Source organism: Liolophura sinensis, chromosome 6, assembly GCF_032854445.1.
Source record: "Liolophura sinensis isolate JHLJ2023 chromosome 6, CUHK_Ljap_v2, whole genome shotgun sequence".
NCBI classification, from domain to species: domain Eukaryota; kingdom Metazoa; phylum Mollusca; class Polyplacophora; order Chitonida; family Chitonidae; genus Liolophura; species Liolophura sinensis.
The window spans coordinates 35,207,464-35,224,424 of NC_088300.1; the positions used below are offsets into that span (position 1 = coordinate 35,207,464).

A 16,961-nucleotide genomic window follows, 5' to 3' on the forward strand; every position below is an offset into this window, starting at 1 on the left:
TTATTTTTTATATTTACCATTTGAAATTTTGCCAAAAGTCTTTTTGAATGACCTGATTTTGGCTACAACTTTGTTGTTCAGGGATTTTACTGGCGCAGTAATCCAATGTGTTTCTTGATGGAGACCACAAAATGCTGACCATTTAGGTTAGTTGTGTTTTGGTACCAATCTAGATGGCCCATGTGCCGCTTTAAGTTGCCAAATACATCAGACTCTGGAATCACAAAGCTATCGTAGACTTAATTCAAAATTTCAAATCACCCTAGAGTTGTTAATTCTTATGCAAATAGATTAGAATATTGTTTGAGAACTTCAGCCGTGAGTAAGTTATTATGCATCCAATTTCAGGTAAAATAACAGAAAGGAACATAGCAAATATAATGATTGAAATTTTGTCTTAAGGTAAAGATCACTTTGTGATTTCAGGGATGGGTGCCCAGTGACGTTAGGTGTCTTTCTGTCAACTACAAGTAAACCTGACTAGCATGATACATTTACGATATTCCTGAGTAAAGCAGTTAAAGCATGCATGAAATAAATAACCTTTTTTTCAGATTGGTTTTTATGAAGTGCTAAGATATTTAATGACATGTTGTGGATGCTTTTTTCAAAACGTGGGATATGACATTTATTATAACAAACTGAAGTACCTGAAGCAGTTTAACAGTGAACAAAAATCATCCATTTCATACTGCAGAATTCTTCTTAATCTGGTGACCTGCATCAGTGCACACATAATCAATGATCTACCTTCAGTTTGTAATGTCAAGATATTCCTGAAATATTGCCAACCTGGTGTTAAGCATTCACTCAGTTAGTAATGTGTGTAAGATCAGGTGATATCTCTGACTTTTATAAAGAATCAAAAGTCAAGACGTCTCTTGTTTGGTGATACAGAGAGATAAATCTCTGTTAAGCCTTTTCTGACAATTGCAATATCTGTTGTTGCAGCTATTTCCAAAATTGCAATACCTTTTATCACAGCTTTTGCAAATTGCAATACCTGTTAACCAGGCTTCTGTGATAGAGCCTTACCCGTAACAGTACTAGCCTGTTAAAGATGCTATACTTGATACGTGCTGCCCCCCAATGCAATTTAACTGGCTTCAGGTAATGAGACTACACAGTCGGGCAAGCATATTATTAGCTACTCGTTCGATTGTTATCCTAAAGTTTTCGGAAAAAAAGCTCTGTGGCTACAGTTATGGTTGAGTGATTGCACTCAGCAGGTGCTCCTTTACAGATTTCTGCCCTGATATGCGCCCCATCAACCTATCTACTTTCTGCTTCAACCGCCTTCTAATAGCTGCGGGGGGCTGTTTACGGCGATCTACATTCATCTCTCGTTAAAGAAGCCCTGTAGTCTGTGTTGGGATCATGTATTTGATTCAAACCTAGAGAATCCGCCTTCAGATTGCCAGCGTCTCAAAGTGCATGGGTGTTTTAGATGTGGCCTGACCACAAGACAGTCAAGAGTTTTTGACATTTATGAAAGCAAGATGAACCTAATTCCCTGTTGGAAATAATCAGCAAATTATGAAATGAAATATAACATAACTTCATGAAATATAACATCATAGAGCAGTGGGTCAAAATGTATCAGAGAATTTGCTCAAAGGATAACGATCCAGATTATTTTGAAATACCAAAAGAAAACAAGATTGAAATGGTGGTGAATGGAAAAAAAGAATCTCATATCTTGAACTGAAAGTCTGGCAAAATGAGACTAATATAACTAAGGCAATTTTGACTTGCTAAAATATTGTTAAGTCAAAGACATTGAAGTTTTCATGAGTTTCACCATCTGTGCTCAAGCTCATTTAACAGCCACTTTGATTGGACAACTCTTGATATGCTTCTGCAACAGTTAACTTGGAACCAGATATTTGAGGGGAAAGCAGATGCAATTTTGCATGCACATGTAAAGAGATCAGTGGACAATAAAATACAGTGAAGGAAAAAAAAAGTTGATGGGGGATAATTTTCAGATTGGAAGGGATTGTGATCAGGTGTTTCAAGGTCATGTTTTATAGGATGACAGTAGTGCCATCTGATGTAGACAGCAGGGCCATGGTTTTGGAAAGGTGGTTGTCCTGGGTTGGATATGTGATTCAGGAAGAAATAAGTGGTTTTTTTTTTTATTCGGGAAGACAATATTGCCATTTGATGTAGGCATGAAGGCTGTCTAGGTTGAGTTTGTGTTTCAAGTAGACAGTTGACATTTCATGTAGGTAGTAAGGCTGTCTGTGGTGGGTTTGTGATTCAGGAAGACAATAGTGCCATTTAATGTAGACAGTAAGGTTGGCTGGGTTAGGTTGATGATTCAGGAAGAGGATAGTGCCATTTGATGTAGGCATTAAGGCTGTCTAGGTTGAGTTTGTGTTTCAAGTAGACAATAGTGCCATTTCAGGTAGGTAGTAAGGCTGACTGGGTTAGGTTTGTGATTCTGGAAGACAAGAGTGCCATTTGATGTAAGCAGTTAAAGGCTGTCTGGGTTAGGTTTATGATTCAGGAAGACGATAGTGCCATTTGATGTAGGCAGTAAGCTTGTCCAGGCTGGGTTTGTGATTCAGGAAGACAATAGTGCCATTTGACTGGCTGGATTGGAAATGTGTTTCAGGATGCAGAAGGTTCATCAGGGTGCTTGAGGAAAACAATAGTGCCAAAGTGGATAAGATCATAGGACTGCCTGCATTTGGAATCTGATTCAGAGAAGTACCAGGGCCATGTGGATTAGCCACTTTACTAAGGATTACATATGTGGTTCAGAACAGAAATAGAGCCGTGCATCCAAGTTAGACCAGTGATTGAGGAAAACGACAAAACTATGTGGGTTAGGTATGTCACTCAAGAAGACTTTAGAGTTCATCAGTTCTGTGATTGTGGAAGTGAAAAAACAGTTGTTCAAAGAGCTAGCATTTATTGAATAACTTTTTAGCATTATCCTTATTTCTTTGTTGCGCTTTTGTTATTTAGTACAATTTTCTGAATTCCATCTGCATCACCTTGTTCATTTCAGAGTTTGGTGCAGATCATTACGAAGGAACTGACCCTGGTATCCAGCGAATAAAGGTGCGATCGGCTCTCCAGATTAAAGGTTTACAACTGTGACCTTCAGCAGTAATTAGATGACTAGTGTGTAAGTATATACAGGGCATTCAGCTATAATCATTCATTTATTCATTCTTCTTTTCTAAAAACCGGCCCGGATAGCACAGTCGGTAGAGCGTCCGCTTCGGGACCGGTAGATCCAGGATCAATCCTTGATCGAGTCACACCTAAGACTTTAAAAGAGGAAGTTGTAACTTCCTCGTTTGGCGTTCAGCATGAAGAGGATAGTGCAACAACTGGTTGACCCGTATCAGTATAATGGCTCGGGCAGGGCAGCTTGCTTGCCTTCAGTAAGTCGTCTCAGTGAGGCAGCACTAAATAAAAGAGCGGTGGAAATCCGTCCTGCAACAAGGAGGCACATTACACGTACATGCACCCTAATGATTCCTTCGTCGTCATATGACTGAAAAATTGTTGAGAACGACGTTAAACCCCAAGCACTCACTCACTCACTCTTTTCTAAAAGAATGAAGCCCATCCTTTTGTGAAATCACTATTTCTACCTGATAATTATTTAATGAATTAAAATTGGCTTTTGTATGACTGGAAGATTTTGTATCTGTGCTGTCTAAATGCATTTGCTCCTGCACTTCCAAACAGTTCGGGTTAAATTGCTGTACAGCCAGTGCCTGATGTTGGTTTAATCTGGGACTGTTATATACTCCGAGGTTTAGTGTATCAGTGTTGTGTAATTTTTCACTTGCGCATTGGCAGCCCGTTTTGTGGGTGGAGGAAACTGAAATTAACAGAGTAAACCAAAAACCTATTGTAGGCTTTGGTGTAAAGCAAGTTATCATCACAGAACGTCATGCAAGATCATGCAAGAAAGTTCTGAAGACAGCTTCATACCTGACCAAGAATGCAAACCCATGTCATAGTGATATGTAAAGGCAAGCACTTCAATCATGTGGCCACAGCCCACTTTGTTCAGTGTTTTGGCTTGCAATAAGTAGTAAAACATAGATAATGATGCTCATTATTGTGGGCGAAAAAGGCTTTAGAAAACAGGAGACTGAGAATTATGCATTTAATTTGACAGTCTTTGCAACTGATTCAGTTTATAATAGGAAGACTTTGCAGGTAGAAGGTCATGAGTGCTACTTGAGTCAGTTTTACACAGGTGATGCTGCATTCTCAAAAAGCACCAGATATCCGGATAGAGTCTAAGTTATAATAGTGTTGTTATCATGTTGCAATTATCATATGACCACTTCTGCAATTTATTGACATTTTTATTATTTTTTCTACCAAAATGCCATCTTCAGCATCAATTTGTGAGTTTCTCCATAATGGTTTTGACATGTATGAGAGATTACCCCTTGAAGGTAGAAATAAAATTGTGTATTTTTAAAAGAAAAATGAAAATAAAGCTAATATTTTATGCAAATGCAAATGCTCAGTTGATACGACTATCTCAAGTTTTCTTAAGCGTTTTAATTTAGCTTTGGCATGATTGTTTGTTGCCGATCCTGTTTTAACATTGCCGCAGGTCAAATACCGATGTTAACACGAAGACGACAGCTATTGAATTGCTAGGGTTGTATGGCGTGTGATTGTTTTAGCGGACTTGGACTGTGTCACCTCCGCTTGTCAGCCTGCATACGTCCAGCCATGCAGAGGGGAATGTAGCAATGCTGACTTGCCTCTGGCTATTGCTTATGTTAATAGCATTTCGTAGGCAAATCATTAACCACTAGTCGATCAGTGGGCAGAAAATAAGTTAGATTCATCAGTCGTGTTTGGTGGAGTGCTTGCGAATAACAGTACCATGCTTTCACTTACACACTCGTCGTATTTCGCGTAAATGTTGAGCATTCTACATCGCTGACCATGCTGAATTTTTCACACGTATTATTATCTTTTCTTTTTCTTACTTTATTCTTTACCTTTTTTTATTTTATCATCAGGTCCTATGTTTTCTCTTTTTTTTTCTTTTTTTTTTTTTATTATTTATTTATTATTTTCTTTGCAACCTTATTAGAGCAGGGAATGTACGTTACTATATTCATTCATAGATAATCAGACCTAAGGTGGAGAAAGCTAGACGGGAGACTTATTTGAATGAACACATAAAAACAAAAGAAAGAAATCTTACTTTCTTAGTAATAGGTGTCCTATTGTTTTTGAGTTGAATGTGACTTGAGATAAAACATGGTTTTTATGCTCCTTGGTGGATGTTGAATAGATATGCACATAGCATGTCTAGACCTAGATTTCTTTGAGGTGTGTAGAGATCCACTGATCACATAACTGTGTACGTTCCCTCATCTATTATGTTGTATTATGTGATGGACAAGTAGTTGCAATGTTAGCCTCCAAACCAGCGCAGAACAGGAGTTCAAACCCATATGGTACCTTTTGCCTTTTTTTTAATGTAACTTTTAAAAGATATTAGTGGGTACTGATTGTTATATAAGACATCATTAAGAAGATTCTCCAGTTTCACGAGAAATTAGACTAAAATGTTACAAATTACTTGCAGCATGCTTTACAGAGCTGCACTAACATCATGGGTTTAAATGAAGAACCGTCAAAACTGAAATCGTTAATAGTTTTTTGTAGCTCTTTTGAAAACTCTTACCATATATAAGAAGAATGAACATATTCCTGATGGGAATCGAATGAGACATTTAGGATTTCAAGTTAGGCAATTTAGCTAGAATGACATTAGGGGTGTTTATAGCACATTATCATTGGTGGCTATATCAGGCATACCACCAATGCAGTTACTGGGAGTTCAAGTCCAGCTTATGCTGGCTTCCTCTCCGGCTATACATGGAAAGGTCCTCCAGCAACCTGCTGGTTTCCTCCCACCATAATCCTGGCTGCTGTTGTGAAAATATTTTTGAGTATGCCGTAAAACACCAATCAAATAAGTAAATAAATATCAGGCATGACGTTCTTAAAGGCAAAGAAAACACTAACATGAAGTATGTCACATGAAAGGCCATTAAACACTGTTCATAAAATAGGTTGATTTATTTTCTTAGCATTTTTTAAACCTGGCAAAATGCATTTGAAACTTGGGATTCTACAATGGCCTTTTCTTACCATATACAGACCATTGAGGTGACATCCAATTTTTGCGACTTAACACACATACACTGTTTAATGTCATGACGGAAAATATGTGTGCCTTCAGATCTTTAATTGCCTTAGCTAATTTCACTTGGAGACAGACTAATTCAGTTAAAAAAGTGTGGATGTGACATCAATGATACCTTTTTGGCCTCTTCTAACCACCATGGAATCTCTTTTTAAAACCATTTTACTGGGGAAAATTCTAAAAAAAAAAATACATCAAACTACTATCCTGGACAGTGTTTAATGGTCTTTAATGTGATACACTTCATTTTAGTGTTTATTGTTTTTTTAGAGTCATGATAATTTCACTGAATGCCTGTTATGCTGCCCAGGACTTTTAGGGGACACCACTGTTTCTGTGTTACAACTAAAACAGCAACATACACTAAAGAGGGCTTCAAGAACTGTAATTCAAGTTTTAATCAATTAATTAGAAGTTTATAACATTAGATGTAACATAACTGTTCTGTTAGCTGTTGGAACTTAAAGCCTTTGCAGTTAGGCAGGTTGATGTGTGGTAGCAAAAAAAGGACATAGTAATTTTCACAAGAAATGATTACTTTTCTTTCAGACAGCATGTTTTGCAGCTACTTTTGCCTGTAGGGAAATGCAAGAAATCCAGAAAACATGAAAGTGATGGTAACACTTGAATCATTAATTGTTATTGCAGTTCCATTGTTCAAAGCTGTGAGCATGTCATTCGAGTGTTGTTGGTGTCGGACAGTTAATGTCATACATGTATGCAAATGCCAGAGCCACCAAATGATGAAAACGATGACCACTGAGGTCTGAAATGAACTGACAATAAGATATTTATCAGCCAGGCTTCATGTTACTGTTGTTTTCTCATTAATAGCTTGGCATGTGGTTTTCTAACTGCTCTGAAATTGTTTCTGTACTGGATACAGGGTATGTCTTGCTGAGCAGTGTCAACCCCTAGTTCCAAAGCATACCAGGAAGTCTGTAATTATCTGTTTGTCTAATCTTGTCCCAGTATTATTGTATGCCCTGATACATTTGTCACAAAAGGCTCCCCCCCTCCCCACTCCACCCCACCCACCCCCCCACCCCAATCACTCTTCTGCTAAGCCTTTTCTTAGGTCTGGGTTCTGACAGGACTGATAGGTGACCATTTATGGTTTGTGCCCTCTCTTATTTACAGTTTGTCAGAAGTTTGGTCATGTGTGGGGTGGGAAGGGGAGAGGGGGAGTGGTGAACACTATCTATTGTTAGTCAAATCTAGATGAGTTTCTTTCCATTCTAAACAACCAGAAAACGCCTCAGGCTTTCTGTGGAATTCCACAGTGTTGGGGCCAAGCTGTGCTAAATGTTAGTCCTTGTCTCATTGCCTCTGGCTACCATAACAAGTCAGGAACCCAATTGTTCCCACAATATTAGGGGCAGTTGAGCTGTGTCCACACACTGTAGTTTGACTCTCAAGCTTTTATCTTGACTGGTGAAGACCTCAAACAATAGTGTCTTGTTTGTGAGTTATTACCTACATCAAAGGCAGTTATGTATTTATTTTTCAGGGATATATGCATGTGGAATACAATGTTTAGCAAAAAAAAGAAGATCATAATGTGTGTATGTACATTACTATCATCATTCGCACACCGCAAGCACCTCTTGTAGATCAGTGAATGCTTCTTGTGGACAGGTGACATACCTGAAGATTGTAATTAAAGCAAACAAATAAAAAAAAACATATATTAAAGCTGTTGCCCTTTACAGTAAGGAAGTTTGAACAAGAATGATATTCGAAATAAAATATGATTTATTTAAGGTTTTAAATTGACCAAAAATAATTTGTCTTAGCCCACTTACCGAAAAGAGAAAGTGCTGCTTGCTGTGAACCCTGTGATTAACACCACATCTTTCCTTTGTCTTATGTTCTGTATTCATTGCACTTGGGATTACCAGCTTTTATGAACCACATAAATCCATTATTCATGCAGATTTGGAAAGCTAGAGACTGAAATGTACATGTTTAATACCTACCGTATATATACACATGGATGCCTGATGTAGTTTTATTGTCAACCTTGGTGCTTATATGAACTCATATGAACCCGCACAAACTCCTGTTTATTTTATAGTTAGGCAAAATTGTTTTGTGATGCAGATCTATCTTCATTTGCACTCTATCATCTGATTAATAAGGGTATCAAATTTGACATTATGGTTTTAATTTCCACTGTAAAAGCTGTCCATTTGTGTATCCCAAACAAATTCATCATAACTTGCCAGGTAGCCTCCGCCAAACCATATGTTATTTCTGTTCTATCAGATAATCCTGTTTGACCTTTCATTATTGACTCTTTTATCTTTTTATACTTTAATCCTATATTTTTTTAAACTTTCACCTGTTGCCATGGTGAATAAGTACATAAATATTAAGAAATACATGCAGTAGTTCTTAATAATAAACTTTTTCTTTAAACGTAAACAAATGGTACACATTGGGTTATGCTGGTGGTATGTGGTTTCAGGATTGTGAAAAACAAGGTGTAGGTTTCTTTCTTGGACTGATTGAGATAAAATACGCTGTGACAAGTGGCACAGAAAGTGTACAGAGAGAGTGATGGATGGTATGTCTGGGTTACAGTAGGTGTTTATACTAAGGCAGTGTTTACATTTATGTGGGCCTGACTCTGGTGATATTGACCTAGTGGCTCTGTCTGCTACAGCCAAATGACCAGAGGACATGAGCCCATGCAGAATGGGGTAACACCAGCCAGGTGCCCCCTCCAGCCATGCGCCCCATGCCAGGAGGTCCTGTGGTGCAAATCCCTGCACAAACATGGCAGTGTGGCTGTTCAAACCTGACTGGATGGTGGACAGACAGACACAGAGAAGTCAGGTTAGAGATGGGCAATCAGGCCTAACAGTGGTATATCATCAAGAACTGGCTAACTGATGGTGATAGCCAAATGCAGAGACACTAAAATGGTAAAACTGCTTCTGGCAGTTCTTCATGCGAGATCACCCAATCTGATGATCTAAAAAAAAAAACAGAATAAAAATTGCGTGACCCCTCCCCCCGCCTTTACCATAGCTTCTCACTTCCGCAGGGCCTCATATAGTCTGGTCATTTAACGTGCATTTAGGCTTTGTCACTATATGCTAATGTGTACCCTATCATTTTGTCACAGCCATATTACTTACATATCATTTTAATCTCTCCCCTTTTTTTCAGTTTATATAGTTTATATGGTGATAAGATAAAAGTGAATATCAAATGAAGGAGAAAACCTCTTTTTTTGAGGCAAATTGTATAACCTCACTGCTAAGCATGTCTAACAGAAGGCAATCTGTAAGCTTTGATAAATGTTTGCATTTCAAATCATGTAACTGAAATTATTCACACAGTAGCGATTCGTTTTTTAGCTCCACAACTCAGTCTGTGTGTTTATCTTTCAGATCTCCATATTAACTTTGAAAAGATATTTGATCTGCAGGTGCATGTTTGTTTTGTTTTTTTTTGTTTTGTTTTTTTTTTATGGTTTATGATGTGAAGAAATGTTGATTAGAGAAAGCAGTGTATAATATATCACAAAAATGTCAATTTGTCAAATGCTACATCACTAAAGAGTATAAAACATCAGGTATATGGGTGAACACTTTTTATACTGTTGACAAGCCGCACTTTAAATTATCTTCAAAGAGTCTTCGTCTTCTACTAATGAGTAAAAGTATACAGACTACAATTGAAAAAATATTTAAGCATATATAAAACAGTACTGATTTCTAATGAAATGTTTTTACAGGAATACAGAATCAGTCCTATTCTGGACACATTTAATTATCCAATCAGCACGGCTTCTATATGGCTGTAAGCAGCGCATATGTTCTAAATCTGATCCCATCACTATACTTTCACATTTGGCACTCTTAACATATCTTATCCACTGCTGATTTGCAGTTAATGACTCCGTTGATGGGTACAGTTGCACTTGTTTGTTTCATTTCATGGCTGTAATGATGTAGATGTAGCATATCAGCTGTGATCATTCACTCATTCACTCGTTAAACCCAAGCAAATCACTCATTCACTCATTTGTTCTTTCAGAACTTTTTTGCCATGACTGCCAGGCCCTTGACCAATAAGCTTCCATATGCAAATCTGCAGCTTGGAAGTCAGGAGGTCTGTCAGATACCTGGCAAAAGGCAATGGTTCACTCTGGGCACTCTGCTTTCTTACCTCCAGCCGTAAACCTGACTGACATCATGTACATGTGATTGAATGTAATTCTTCTTCTGGAGTATGACACTATGAACACCAATCAGATCAGTCATACATACTACGCATGTATCTAATAAGAGGCCTGATCCTTGTACAGCATAGTGGTCACTGTGGATTGTGTGTCCTGAAGCATGCTCCTTCAGAACATAAAAATAGGTTGTTGGCACATGTGTGTCAGTGTTCTATTTTCTATGTAGTTTACAAGTATCAAAGAAAAAGCTGAAGTACGTCACTTAGCAAAGAATGTCAGTTTTAACATGACACAATCAGTCAGTTATTCCAGGACTTAGTCTGATGACAACAGATTGCATTGTCTCCCTAGTTCTTGGTCAGAGTGGGCAGTGGGAAGGGTTGTATTTCAAATTTCCTCTAAATTGCTGATGGATTTGAGAATAAAACATTCTATTTGTTGATTTTTTATATACATGTTAGAATATCTTTGCAGGAATGTGCCAAAAAAAAAAATTCTCTCTTATAGTTGGTTTTAAGGTTATGTTAGCTTCGCAAAAGCAGACATGATCTTGTAACTGGGTTCATAAAGATCTATTGTCATTAATATTACTGATGTTATATATATCCAATATCTGCTAATATTGGATTTTTAGACCAAGGAGATCTGGTCACCGTCAAGTTTACAAGGGAGAAGGCCAAGGTGGTTTGCATGCCAGTGGGGCACAACGACCCAAGAGGCTCTCACCAGTGTGGTTGCTGTGAATTCAAATCCAGCTCATGTTGGCTTAATCTTTGGACGTACATGTGAAGGACTGCCAGCAACCTATGGATGGCCATGGATTGCTCAGTCTCATCATAATGCTGGCTGCTGTAGTATAAGTGAAATATTTTTGAATACATCGTAAAACACAAATAGATAAATAAATAAATAAAGCTATCTTTCCAGTTTTGATAAGCACATGGTGCACAATATTGTATATTGTATTTATTATATTAATAATGCATTTTTAGCTTCAACATAGAATAATGTGTTGAACTCATAGCTCCACCGTCCATGGCAACAGTTCTGTTGATATGAAGATCTCCAGACAATTTAACCTTTATAACCAAACCACAACAGTTGTCAACAATATGGAACAGTACATGCTGTTCATAACTTTACATTATTTGATTAGAGGTTTAAAATCGTAGTCAGGAATTTTTCACTTTAATGAAGGTGGTCTGATATGGAACCTGGAACCTTCTTGCCAGATACCGGAATGATAAACCCCCAAATTGAAAGTCACAGTCAAGTAGCCAAATAAAATCCCTCGTAACTTCAGATGAAATTCATAATAAAGCCAGGGCAGTGACTTATAGGTTCAGATATGGTGTTAGATATTATTAGTATCATTGAGGTCAGATTTCACGCTCAGGAGTTTTGTTTTCATTGAGTTTGTTATGTGCATTTATCTCCACTCTATAAACCGGCCTGAACTGTGGACACCACAACAATCAAGTCAATAGCTCGTCTTGAGCAATGAAACAAGCTTATTGCAAAACTGGCATTCTTTCATGTGTATATTAAGTCTAGGAATTATATGTCACATGGACAGTGGCCTCAGTGTTTTTAATAGATGGGCAGTGAAGGTCATGCTGCCACCAATTGTTTGTCATTGACTCTCTTCTCAGATGTAACTTGTGAAAGGCAGATTCTTCTATGAATTGACACCATACCTTCTACCATGTTTTATAAAAAGCATCAAGAACTTCACAATCCAGTAGATACATTGATCAGTTTCGTGTACTACACAAGTAGAGTTAGGCCTATTTAAAAACACAAAAGCTTTATGTTGACTCAGTATTTCCACTTTTTTTTTTTTTTTGCCATCACAGGAATGAATATCCTGATTATGGGAAAATAAAATTCTGAAATATTGAGGGCTAGAGACAACATGCTAGAGAATTTAATTTTTGAAATTCTGATATTGTTTATCATGTGCATCGAATAATACTGCTGCAGTTTGAATACTCATCCACCTGTGTGCTGTGACTAGGTGGAAATCCGTCCTGCAACAAGGAGGCACATTACATGCACTCTAAGGATTCCTTCGTCGTCATATGAGTGAAAAATTGTTAAATACGACATTAAACCCAAAGCACTCGCTCACACACACACTCACTCACTCACTCACCTGTGTGCTGTGTTATGGGGCTGTACATGTACCAGTGTGAATTTGCTTGGTCTGGGAGAGAAGAAGGTGTGGCCTCCCAGACTGGTGGTGACAAACACCCTCAGACAGGGGCTTATGTAATCTGGCAGGATAGCATCACACTGGAGCAGTTCTAGGGTGATTTACTGTGGCTGAATAAACAGTGGGACTGTGCAGGGACATAGGAAAGACTGTTGTCAGTGCCTGAGTGTAATAGGGTGATGTAATAGTCAGTGTCTGGGTCTCAGGGGTTTGTATGTGTTAACCACAGCTCACTGGCTGACACTGTTTGAGTTAGGCTCAGTCTGCTGGACAAGGCTGATTTGACCCCCCTGATTGACTGTATTGGGGCGATATCCCTCACATCCCTTCCAGGTGGGTAAATAATACCCTTAAGACTTGGCATGAGGAACCTCATCAGGCTCATGTGTGTCATGGACAAATGAGAGCGTCAGCTAAGTTACCAATATGACCTGCCCATTTTGTCTCATGCCAAGAGGTGTCGTTGGTAGAAGAGAGAAGATAGAGGGAATTACACAGAAATATGTGGGTTTGGCATTGTGTAGTCTTCTGCTATTGAAACTGAGTTTGGAGTCTTCATGGTTGTCTATATACATTATCAGTGTTGAGGCACAAGTTCACATATTTATACTAGCTAGGCACATGCATTAATTAAGTTGTACTCTTGGTGAAGTTGATTAAACTAAAGACCTTAAATGGACTTTTTTGACCTGATCATACATTACAGTTCTGTAGGTTTGGAGATGCTGTGTATGGTGAAATACTCCACTTTATAAATGTTTGTATTTGTAAAGATGAGCAGCATAGAAAAGAAAGAACCATTTTATGTTCTTACATTAAGTAACTGTTTTGTCATATATGTTCAGAATTTTCTTAAGTGTTACATATTCCTGAACACTGAGTCTCCAAGCATGTTTCTATATAATAAAACAATAATACAGTATTCAGATACAAAATGTATAAACTAAAGAAATAAATCCAAAAACAATAAATGTAATATCACTACTTATCCAAAGATATGTATTATCAACAGTAAAATTTAAAGGAATAAAAGACTCGGTCGGCTTAAACTGAGATGACTGTAACGGGAAATAACATGAGTTATCTAACATGGATGTTTAATTAATGTTAATGATGTATAGAACTACTTGTATAATAGTATTGTTCAGAGACAGATTAGATCCTTCTTGTCCACAGTTTGATGTTCACAGTCTTTAAGTATGGACTGTTGGCTTGTTATCCATGTCACAAATCAGTCTGCTCATTAATAAACCCTTTTGGTAGTGCAGATCTATTTTAGACTCCTATCAGACAGATTCATGCATATAAGAACCTGTTTTTATGTGGCAGTTCTCTCCTCTTTTCTCACCTCATGATTTTTACACCTTTGATTGCTAATACAAGCCCGACCAATTAACTGGTGTATTCTGAATTCCTGATATTAAACCACTTCATCATTGGCTACTTTTTTCTCACTACCGAGATGAAATGCACAAGTTGAGTGTATCCAGAGGAATCACATTTACAGTACTTAGCCCCCAACTGTGTAGTTGATAGATCAGACTAAACGTGATTTAAGATGAGGCGAAGATACATTGAATTGTGGTTTGTCATGAAGCAGAAAATTGCCCTATAGCTACAACAGAGCCCTGTAAACCACACGTTGCTCATGTGGTTTGCCAGGTCCTGTGTCTCATCATGTTATGCTAACGGATGTCATCACTCTTATTTAAACATCAGGCAGCACATGACAAAAATCATTAGTCATTTCACTTCTGGAATACAGCATTCATTCAACCTGAATGGAACAAAGAAATTAATTATTCATTTCATGAGGTATATTGTCCGGATGAGCTCACAGCTGTCAATAGTCTTACATTGCTACAATTGTAAAGCTTGTATGCAAGAGTACAATATAATATTTTGCATCAGCTTGTGTTACAAGATCTAGCAAAGATAATACACAGCAACACATTATAGTTCAATTTTGGTTCTGGATTTATCTTTTTTGTTTGTTTTTGGTGTTACTTTTCAAAACACTTAAAAAATTAAAAGAAAAAAAAACATGCACCTGATATATTGTCTTTGAGAACATTGACCCTTGTTTAAAATCTAAGTGAATTGAAATGGAATTAAGTCAAGTAACATGAAAAAGAAAAAACAATAGAAATGTCAGGTATTGATTTATTTGTGTTTTGGTTTTTTTTTTTCTTTTTTTGACATTGTTATCTGACAGATCTTAATGATATATGTATGGGTATGCTTCAGGTAGAATAAGACCGTGGCCAAAAAAGTTTTTGTTTTTTTTTTTTTTGCTTTGTTTGTTTTGTTTTTTGTTCATATGACCTTACCTATAACTCGTAACTATAACCCGTATCACTGCAATGAACTTTGGCTGTAAATCTGTTGGAAATAAATAATATTGTATAGTGTAAAAATACGAAACAACTTCTAGACTTTGTAACTTGGGAATTCCCATAAAATGCTAGTTACTTCGAAATCAGTAGGTTATTTAGAACATTCACATGGAAATCTGAATGTGGCAGGCATTTAAGATGGACATGAGGAACCTGTACTGTACATGTGCTTGTCAGGTCTGGATTTTTTTTGGCGGGGGGCGCTACTAAATGTAGCCTTTTCTTTGTCAGTATAAACAGAGAAAACTGTCTTGGGCCTGATTGGATGAGGAACAGAGCTTGCACAATAGGTATTGCTGTGGGTTTGTTGGTTCATGTGTTGAGCATTGGTGAACAGGAGGGAGCCAGCAGCCAGTGCCAGGGCAGGTGACAGCCATACATGGCTGGGAAACTCCCTCATTACACCAGTAAACATCCCCTAATACACACACTGACAAGCTTTATGTGACCAGCAACTGTACCACAAACAGGAACAATGGAAAAACTCTCAGAGGAAATTGTCAACTAATACCATGTTGTGGACACAAGTTTCGATTTTGATCAGTTGCAACTTCTCAAATTGAAGTTGCCTTTTGTTTATGATGCTCAAATCCACCCACCTGTATGAATTTATGTCGAAACAGACATTTGTATACATGCCGTTGACCGAAATGGAAATTCTGGGTCTATAATAGCAAGACCGATTTCGAAAACATAAAACACTAACCACCAGAGAGTAAAGAAAGTATATATTATAAAGAGTGAAATTATGATTTATTAAACCCTAATATGTACCCGGAAGGATTTTGAGTCCGAAGACGGAGGGTCTTCATCATAATTCCCGGATCAGAACTCGTGCATATTGGGTAGATCAAAATCAAATTTATATTAGTTTGCAGCTTTTGCAGATATATGGTAAAAAGAGTGGACATAGATCACTGGCAAATTCTTATGTTCACAAGATCAAATAATCTGTCGGACACTTTCGTCTTTGGGAAAGCCATATTTTTTTTAGACTCATGTTTTATAATGCTATTAATAGTATGGTCTTCAGTTTCATGAAATAAACCAAGAAAAAATTGACAAAGCTCATATGACAGAGGAGAGAAACATTCATTGAAGGTGAGTTGTCTCTCACCAATATGGTGTGCATATCTGTTTGTTGCACACAGGAAAGTTTGTCAGTAATTTGTCAATGATTGATGGTTTAACTCTGGTAATCTGGTCTCCTCCAGACATACCACTATGTGTTATATGATACATGTTCTGGACATTTCAATGTTCTATGACTGTAAACAAAAATAGAACAAATGAACAAGCTGTGAAGAAATGGGCTCTGAAATACTTAAACAACAATCAAATAAATGAATAAGCCATGAAGGAATGGATTATGAAATGCTTTAACCAACAGTTGGATAAATGAATGAACCATGAAGGAATAGATTAAGAAATGCTTTAACCAACAGTTGGATAAATGAATAAACCATGAAGGAATGGGATAAGAAATGCTTTAACCAACAGTTGGATAAATGAATAAACCATAAAGGAATGGATTATGAAATGCTTTAACCAACAGTTGGATAAATGAATAAACCATGAAGGAATGGATTATGAAATGCTTTAACCAAGAGATGGATAAATGAATAAGCGATGATGGAATGGGATATGAAATGCTTTAACCAACAGTTGGATAATTGAATAAACCATGAAGGAATGGGATATGAAATGCTTGAACCAACACTTGGATAAATGAATAAGCCATGAAGGAATAGATTAAGAAATGCTTTAACCATCAGTTGGATAAATGAATAAGCCATGATGGAATGGGATATGAAATGCTATAACCAACAGTTGGATAAATGAATAAGCCTTGATGGAATGGGATATGAAATGCTTTAACCAACAGTTGGATAAATGAATAAGCCATGAAGGAATGGGATATGAAATGCTTTAACCAAC

At 37.3% G+C, this 16,961-nt stretch overlaps 1 protein-coding gene across 1 annotated transcript in view; it reads left to right on the forward strand.

Moving 5' to 3' along the window:
* The window catches only part of LOC135468239 (DNA repair protein RAD51 homolog 2-like), a 115,963-nt gene that overhangs the window by 73,428 nt on the left and 25,574 nt on the right, over nucleotides 1-16,961 (forward strand). Inside the window, exon 10 of the mRNA XM_064746381.1 lies at nucleotides 3,020-3,139. Coding sequence (XP_064602451.1) covers nucleotides 3,020-3,111 — 92 coding nt within the window. The 3' untranslated portion in view covers nucleotides 3,112-3,139. The remainder of the gene's footprint in view (nucleotides 1-3,019; nucleotides 3,140-16,961) is intronic.